Here is a 9,321-nt window from a genome sequence, read left to right as displayed (position 1 = left end):
ATAGCAGTCTGTGTCAAGATGGGAATGAAACACGCCTACCGATAATATGACGATTAATACCGATAATAAGATAGATAAAATGGAGTTTGCTTAAACATCGCGGAATGAAAAACGATGTTTTAGTACCGTCTAAAATTTAAATTTTTAGCAATTTAGGATTGCCACAAGTACTCGATTAAGCACCATCTCTAGAGTAGTCCCCTCTCTTAAAAAATAAATTGAAAAAATTGTCTTCTTTCAATTCGGAGGTGTCCAACTGCGTACAACTTTATTCAAAAGGGAGACTCTTCTTTGAGTTTGTTCCTACATTGTTCAACTAAAGACAAAAGCTACATAAAATTAAATTTAAAACAATATAGTGTTACAGATAACTTTAATAACAATATTTAAAAAACTTACATCAGATTGTTAGTTAAAATTAGTTCTACTGCTTATGCCGTTTGATCTGCGTCAATATGAAACAACAACAGAAACTTCAAAGTTCATTTTAAAAATTCAGGAGGATATTGATATTGCACAGGCACAGTCGACTGCGACATTCTACTTATAAAAATGTTATTTACAATTCTTTCTTACAGATTTTTTCACTTTAAATCTCTCTTTTCAAGTTCAATTTTTTTGCTGCTACGCTTTCTTGTGTTCTTTGAGCAATATATCCAACAAATCTTGATCTGCTGTTTCTTTTTTCTTTTGTTTGCTGTCATCATTGACTTCTTTCTTAAGTATGGACATCAAATCGTCATCATCATTTTTTTTCGCCTGGATAACTTTTGAAAAGGCTGACGGAGATTCTATGGTAATCAATTAAGTTCCATGTCAATTAAATTCCAATCAATTAAGCATGTTTTGCCCACAGCTTATGTGAATTCATCTAGATTGTCAAAATTTGAAAATTTCAACCGCCTTTCAATTACGGAAAAAGAGCATTCGCAAGAAAATTTTCCCGAAAAAATACCTAACTTCGAACTGTTCGCAAAAAAAAAAAAATTCTCGCTAATGGTGCAATTCGCAAAAATATCTAACAATAAATGCTGTACACTTCCAATCTGATCAAAAATCTCGACTTTTTGAGTTTATTATGTCGTCAAAGCTAGGTTTCAAAGATTAGGTAAGAGAGTTCGGATCTTTATGACAGGAGAACGGTTATATGTAATGTAGTCCCTTTTTTAGTGTGTCTGAAATTTGAAAAAGATTTGCTAAATTTTTGGAAAAATGGAAATTCGTTGTGGATAGACAATTAGTAGCAAACTTGGAGGAAAATAAATACTTAAATTTGTACTGTTCGGTTTCACTCTATATTCCCAATGTTTTCTTTCAGCTTTTTTTCGCCCCTTAAGTTGTTTTTTACCAATTAAAAAGTCTAAGTTTGTGGAAAAATAAAGAACAATAAGCCATAGTTGCCATAACGTTGCCTTAAGGAACTCGCTTGTTCATTAAAAGTTAATATTTATATTATTTCATATTAATAAGTTTAAATAAAAAATATATGTTGCTTTTTAAAAAAAGAGAGTACAGAAATGTGATATAAGACGACCTACGTTTGCATAAATTGCATGTCTTTCTACAAATCTGCTTCATCAAAGGCTTTTTTGTCACACAGAAGCCTCCTTTTTTGTAAAAATAACAGGAACCTGATTGGCTTGGATCATCGTAACAATTACCTATGATAGAAATTTTAGTTTGGTCAAAATCTTCACTTTTGTACATGCATTACATATGGAATTTTGAAAAATTAGTGTCCCTGGAGGTGTAGTGTCAATTTAAGATTATTTGAGGATGAAATTTAGTTTGGATTCTTCGCGGATGAAACCATTGTCAAAAGCAAAAACGCAAAATGTGCGAAAAAAATTCTTGTAGAGGTAAACTTCTTCTATATCCTGAATATTGTGTTATCAAGAAATAAAATACAGAGCACATACCTTTGAGACAACCTCTCACTTGACATGTAACTGGACAAGATCCACGTATTTCAATCAAATCGCAATATTTTTTATCCTTTGGGCATCGATCCATGTCCTTGCATTCTAAATATACAGAAACAAATTAGGTAAAAAAAACTCCAGCACATTGAAAGTTTAATTAAACTAGAATTTAGTCCTAATAAAATCTTTTACCTGGGCACCCTTTGCCAGATGGTCCTGAAAAGCTGATTTTATCCCAACAGCATCCAAACTCAGTTGCTTCGCATGGCATAGGAGCCGCTGTAAGTATATTATAAGAAGTGTATATAAAACACCTATCATTTGAAAACATATTTGCTACCTAAGACTTTTAATAGCTCAACTAATGTAAGTTTACGTATTTTTGTCATAAACTATTTGAAAATTAATCGTGAATACTGATGAATGAAAATTTTTAGGAGATTTTAAGAAAAAGAGGCGGACAAAACATCCTGCCAAGATAGCTTTAATTGATACTGGAGTAAAAAGGTCTGGTTATCAGACCAGACAAATGGAAAGATTTTTTTAAAAGGGTTACACAAAGAAAAATAAAGCGTGTTTGTAAATATATTACCAGGCTGCTTGTAAAAGTTGAGATTTTTATGGAAAGTGGTCCAACCCTTCACGATGGAAAATAGCGCAAACAACATTAACAATGTCTTCATCTTGTTAAATAAGTATTTATCTAAAAATAATAATAATGATAACAACGAACAAATGACTATAACAGCGGAACAAACAAAACTACAGTTAGAGTTTTAATGACAAAGATTTGTATTGTCCATACACAAGAAAATCATACAAGAACCCAACACGCTAAAAAACAAGATACAAAGACAACTATAACTAAAATATTAAATCTAGCAACAGAACAGTAAACTAACCTAAGCAGGAGAGATCAAAGTGCCAGAAACAATAATGTCATAATAAATGTTGAAAGTACAGTGAGAACACAAAACATACAATCAATAAAATCTTGCTAAAACACTGTCCAAAAAAAAATCCACAAATGCAACTTACTTCACCAAGGACATAGACGAACTAAACAGCATAGAAAAACTAACACAGCAAGACCCACAAAATGTAACATAAAAAACTACATAATAGGACTTCACAATACATAATACATATAACACCTAAGGGAATACTATCAATACATATAATGGAATGGAACACTTAAGATACAGAAACAAATTAACTAAGAATAGATCCCTAAAGCAAATAAAAATGTTACAGAACATTAACATATATAATTGTAACTATATAGCAAATGAATAAATAAACTGTGTGATGTCATTTATAACACAAATTAAAAAGTAATACTTTAACAGAATGTAAAATGGTAGCCTAGGGTTCCCTGTGTAGGATAGGATGCGTACTCATAACCAATACAAAAACAAAGACAACAACGACGACGGCAAAGACAATAATGGCACAACAAAAACAACAGCAACAGCAGCAATGACGACAAAATGACAACAAGAACAATAATGCAAAAAATATTAGAAGTAAAATTAAAAAGTTACTATTTCGGCAACTTTTTTACTTGTAATCTTATCGACCAGGTGATGTTGAAATTCATGGATCTTCAACAGCTACAATTCAACAAAAAACTGTATTTCGGACAAAATTGTTTGTTCACGCAAGAGATCGACTTACAGAAGAACCAACCATAGGAATAACATACTTGCAGTCCATCGTCAGTATTAACATGTAGGCTAACAAAACTTTAACAGGATGTCAGAAACAAAACAATTAAAAATGACTCAGCACACACGATTTAAATTTTGAAAAAAATTATTTCATTCTTCATTTTACATGTGACCTTGTTCTACCCAGATTGCGAAAACGGCCTGTTTATAAACAGAACGGCCGGATTATGTACGCATGTCCTGATTATGTTTTTTTGCCCTGATTATGTCGTGGTGACCGGATTATGAACGCTAATATAATGGCTGGCCAGGCAGGCTGTTATTGACATTTTCTTTGAACTTTTGTGAATGAAACATTGATGAATTATTGTCACAGGATGATGGATTTCTCTGGAAGATAAAACACCATTGAAAACTAAGTATAGCGAAAATTAAGTCTGGACGTAAATCGCGAATCCCAAAATTTAATTTTCACGAAATTTCGTTTCATTTGAGCACAACTACAACTTTGCCACCAGGGCTATTTACTTGTCACGAATGATATAAAAGCCTGTCAGTTCCGATTATGTTCGTTCTATAAGTGCCAAATAATATTTTTAACTGTCGTACATAAGCCGGCCTGTCCTGATTATGTTGCCCAATTGTGTATTTTCTGTACTATTTAATAAACGGGGCAAGCTGCCGTACATAATTCTGGCAGCGTTCATAATCCGGGTAGAGCAGTAAAGTTTACAGGAAATGTAAAAAATATATACTCTAGCTAGCTTGGCTATATGGGCATAAAAATACGTCACAGTTCCTGTAAAAGTTCAAGTCTTTGTAAGATTTTGTAGGTAGCTAGCTTGTAAATAATAATTCGTGCTCAAAAAAGAAGAGAAGTTTGGGTAACTAAGATAGCTAGCTATAGATAACTAAAAACAAGGAATAACAACATAACTCATAAGTTTAGTACCTGGGGTGGGAAGCAGGCCAGAGGCTAACATTAGCTAACTAACAGTAGCTAAGACACTCAGTTAGATATACTTAAACTGGGGAGACTTAGCTAAATCTAAAGCTAGCTATTTATGCTTAGTAGAACACGTATAAAGCCGCGGAAAAGGCTATGCTTTTTGATTGGTTTATATATTTATATATTCAAGACTGCTATTTGGTTAATTAAATGGAGGAAAAAAGTTCGGATTATTTCCGTAAATATTCAATGGGTTAAATGATTCGAGAGAAGCATACGATGCAGATCGAAAATAAAGACGCGGCGAAGGCTTTTATTGTAGCTAAGAAAGGGATAGGCTTGTCTTAGTGAAGCAAAGCATTGCAATTCCGCACAACAACCAACCGATAGTAGATGTGTCGGTGTTAGTAACATTATTAACTCAAGTTGATTACTTTAAAGGTAGACACTTTCACGGGTTTAATCTTTCGCGAATTTCGCGTTTTTTCGTCATTTTTTTCGACAGTTTATGCCTTTGAAAATTGTAAATCAGCAAAACGCTAAGGTCATGGATATTTTTCAAGACGCGAAAGTATTTTACGAAAAATTCGTCCAACAATTCGCAAAAGTTTTCATCAGAAAATGTCGCAAATTTTTTGACAAGGACCAACATGTGTGCGAGTGTTTGGGTGATTGAAACCCGCGGGCAAAATGAAAGTAAAGGCTGCTTGCAACTGAGGTGAAATCTCTTCGTTTCGACAAGGAGCGCATCATTGACCGATCTATTCTTCTTCTAGAAAGGTTTGAGTAAGAGCGCATCTGTTGGGACCCGAAAGATGGTGAACTATGCTTGAATAGGGCGAAGCCATAGGAAACTCTGGTGGAGGCTCGTAGCGATTCTGACGTGCAAAAGTCATTTTGGTGTTGAATCATTGAACGCCCTTGAACAGAAAGTGGAAGGATTGAAAGTAAAGAACAAGAGAGGAGGATATCAAGTTAATGATGTAGATAAGTAGACAGAACCAGAAATGATAAGAAAGGTTATGTACCACAACTATATCGTCTTACACAACTTGATGTGCAAGAAGCAGCACAAGAAAGTTTATTACTACAAGGCAGAAGTACACGAAGAGAGTGAACAACATCTAAAAGCTTTGCGTGAGCATACAACTTCTAAATTATTTTTTTGTGTACTTTTTCAACATTTCAGGACTTAAAGGTCACATTAAAGAATACTATGAGTTTTATCCAATTAATATCAATAAAAATGAACTTGAAAATATGTCCAGTCTGAAAATTGGATGTGGATAAAATAGAGAGAAAAACTAAAGTACTAGAAACTTCAAATCATATATGAATATGATTGAAGTTTTTATTCGAACATCTGTCATTAGTAGTAAAAAAAAGTGAGAACTGATACTTTTTTAATCAAACTTTTAGAAGTTGTTTACTTTCCCACGTCACTTCTACCTTGTAATGATAAACTTTCTTCGCTGATTCTTACACATTAAGTTTTGTAAGTCGATATAATTGTAGTTCAATGATTTAATCCTTCTTATCATTTCTTGGTGAGTCAAACTCATTTTTATCATGATCTTGATATTGTCTTTCTTATTCTCCCCTTTCAAACTTTCACCTCCTGTTCAACAGCGTTTAACGAAGACTGACAGATATGCCATTAACCTTTTTTCCTGAACTCTGTCATTTCTTTTGTTGCCTTCACTTGAGAACATATAAAACGTCACAAATACTTGACGTCATCTATGTTGTTTGGTAAACAACGGCATTCTATTGGTTGTTACCATGGATATGCGAGTCCATTTTGCTTGTTTTATGAAAGTGAGGTTATGCAGTTTAGATAGATAGATGTGCATATTTTACATAGCTAGCCTCGCAAATGTCAGGCCGTTCATTGCTAATCCTTTTTCTCACTCCTTCTTTGTTGCCAGGAGTTACACAGGGTTATATGCACCGAAATGTCCAAATTTATTCGTTTTAAGTCGTATTTCTACAGTAATATAAAGAAGCACTTTTGGGCATTTTCACTAAAGGTTCTTGTGCAACATTCAATTTTTTATTAAAACATGAAACGCGTAAAAATTTCGATCCAAAGAAAAACGTTGAATCCGTGTTATTAGTCCAGATCATTTTTTATAGCAAAAGTTTAAATGCATAAATAAATGCAGTAGTAATATAACGGCTATATATGTGCATTGGAACTCTTCATTGCAAGAAAATGGACCTGACTATTCAAAATTATGAGGCGCAAATTTTTTTAATTTTTATAAAAAATACTGCATTGGTCTACCTATCATACATTTTCGTTGTTTATCCAGATTTTTTGGGAAAATGAAAGAAGTATTTTTCTTTGTACACCACTTTGTACACCACTCCATTTTTACATGGAGTTGAAATTTCGCGATTTTTTAGCCGATTAGTGAAAGTTTGTTTTGCAAAAAATACTATATCAGCAATCCGCAAAAGTATATTCTTCGATGGCAAGACAATTAAAATAAGTTATGAAATTACAGTTAATAATATTTTTATTCTAAAATAATTAATTGCCACGAATATTAAAGCACACCCGGTTCGCGAAAATTTCCTCTCGTAAAATTAAAAAAATATCGCGCAAATTACTTCCTCAAAAGCTACACCCGCATAACAGTCTGTACACACTTGTAAATATGGGAATTAAACATGTCCATCTAAAGTAATTGACGGTGGATACCGGTAAGAAGATAGATAAATAAAGTTTGTTCAAACATGGCAGAATGAAGAACGATAGTAGTAGTACCGTCTAAGATTTAGATTTTTAGCAACTTAGGATTGGCTCAAATACTCGATTAAGCACCATCTCTAGAGTAACCCCTTCCCTACAGAAGGAATTTAAAAAAATTGCCTTTCTTCAATACAGAAGTGTCCAACTGCGTACAACTTTATTCAAAAGGGAGACTCTTCTTTGAGTTTGTTCCTACATTGTTCAGTTTAAAAACAATAGCTACAAGAAATTAAATTTTTAATAATACAGTGTTACAGCTAATTTTAATAACATTACTTAGAGACAAATTTACATGAAGGTTGTTAGTTAAAAATAGTTTTACATTGTACGCCGTTTATCCTTCGTCAAAATGAAACAATAACAGAAACTTAAAAGTTCAGTTTAAAAATTCAGGACGTAGCAATATTGACATTGCACGATGACACACTCGACTGCCACATTTTACTTATAAAAATGTTATCTACAATTCTATCTTACAAATTTTCTCTCGCTTTACTTTAAATTCATCTCTCCTTTCAAGTTCAAATGTTTTGTTGTTACTCTTTCACGTGTTCTTTGAGCAATATATCCAACAAAGCTTGATCTGCTGTTTCTTTTTTCTTTTGTGCGCTGTCATCATTGACTTCTTTCTTAAGCATGGACATCAAATCGTCATCATCATTTTTTTTCGCCTGGATAACTTTTGAAGAGGATGACGTAGATTCTATGGTAACCAAAGAATGACGCATTTAAGAATATATAATTCCAGGAAATGACTACTCTAATGTCAGAAATTTTCGCGAATTTTTTGACTTGGCGTCTCATTCGTGAAATTAAGTTCCTCAAGAAAATAAAATTCGCGTGGTTTTTTTTATTTACTGATTCGTGAATTAATTCTGCATTTTTATAGCTATTTAGTCTCAATTATAAAACACCATTTTTAAAAAGCATTTTTTGTCCAAATCTAAAATGTGAATTCATCTAAACTGTCTGAATTTAAAATTTTTCAACCTCCCTTTAGTTACGGAACAAGCATATTCGAGAAAATAAATTCCCGAGAAATAAATGAATTCGATCTTTTCGCAGGTAAAGCTATGTTTAAAAGGACAGGGTTAAGAGAGTTTGGATCTTTATGGCAGGAGAATTGTATATATGTTGCTTTGAAAAAAAAAGAGACTACATTCTGTGATACAAGGCGACCTACCTTCGCACAAATCACATGTCCTTCTACAAAACTGCTTCATCAAAGGTTTGTCGATCACACAGAAACCTCCTTTTTTGAAAAGATCACAGTAAGCTGCTTGGCTTGGATCATCGTAACAATTACCTATGATAAACATTTGTACGTGCCTTATATGTGGGATTTTGTAAAATTGTAAAATTAGTAATGAGATTAATTTTTTCGAAATATTTTCAAAAAGGAATGGATTTATTTGCGCGAATTACAAATCATAAAGATATCATTCAAATTATTTTCAGAAGAAAACAAATGATTACGATATATTAAAAGTGACGATGGATATAATATATCGTTAAGAACTTCTATTTTTAAAGATTTCCCGAATTTTGAGTGGGCTTTTCTAAAAACTTTCACGAATATTAATCTTCGCGGATGGGTCTATTGTCAAAAGCCAAAACGGAAAAAAAAAGTCGCGGGATGTGCGAAAAATATTATCGTGGAGGCAACATATTGTGTTATCAAGAAATGAAGTACATAGCTCATACCTTTGAAACAATCTTTCACTTGACATGTAACTGGACAAGATCGTTGTATTTCAACCAAATTGCAGTATTTTTTCGCTTTCGGACATCGATCCAATTTGTCCTTGCATTCTAAACATACAAAAACAAATTAAATCATAAAAACTTCAGCACATGAACAAAATTTAATTAAATTAGAATTTAGTCTAAATAAAATTTTTTTACCTGGGCACCCTTTGCCAAAAGGTCCTGAAATGCTAATTTTATCCCAACAGCATCCAAATTCAGTTGCTTCGCAGGACATAGGAGAAACAGCCGCTGTAAGTGTATATAAGAAATGCA

The 9,321-nt window shown here is 32.9% G+C and overlaps 1 protein-coding gene across 2 annotated transcripts; it reads right to left on the bottom strand.

Moving 5' to 3' along the window:
• Nucleotides 1-356: 356 nt before the first annotated feature.
• Nucleotides 357-3,021, bottom strand: LOC130623755 (uncharacterized). 2 transcript variants are annotated; one of them, XM_057439272.1, is made up of 6 exons: nt 2,961-3,021; nt 2,515-2,625; nt 2,115-2,201; nt 1,920-2,024; nt 1,539-1,661; nt 357-791 (listed from the first exon to the last, which is right to left on the bottom strand). In XM_057439272.1, the coding sequence occupies exons 2-6, from the start codon at nt 2,603-2,605 to the stop codon at nt 625-627; spliced, it is 573 nt and encodes a 190-aa protein (XP_057295255.1). In that variant the 5' UTR covers nt 2,606-2,625; nt 2,961-3,021; the 3' UTR covers nt 357-624. The 2 variants fall into 2 exon arrangements, with proteins under 2 accessions (XP_057295255.1, XP_057295256.1); XM_057439273.1 differs by lacking the exon at nt 2,961-3,021 and adding an exon at nt 2,825-2,954.
• Between the last annotated feature and the right edge of the window lie 6,300 nt (nt 3,022-9,321).

Source organism: Hydractinia symbiolongicarpus, chromosome 13, assembly GCF_029227915.1.
Source record: "Hydractinia symbiolongicarpus strain clone_291-10 chromosome 13, HSymV2.1, whole genome shotgun sequence".
NCBI lineage: Eukaryota > Metazoa > Cnidaria > Hydrozoa > Anthoathecata > Hydractiniidae > Hydractinia > Hydractinia symbiolongicarpus.
The sequence above is the reverse complement of the archived record's forward strand: the minus strand, read 5'-3'. Positions and strand labels throughout refer to the sequence as shown.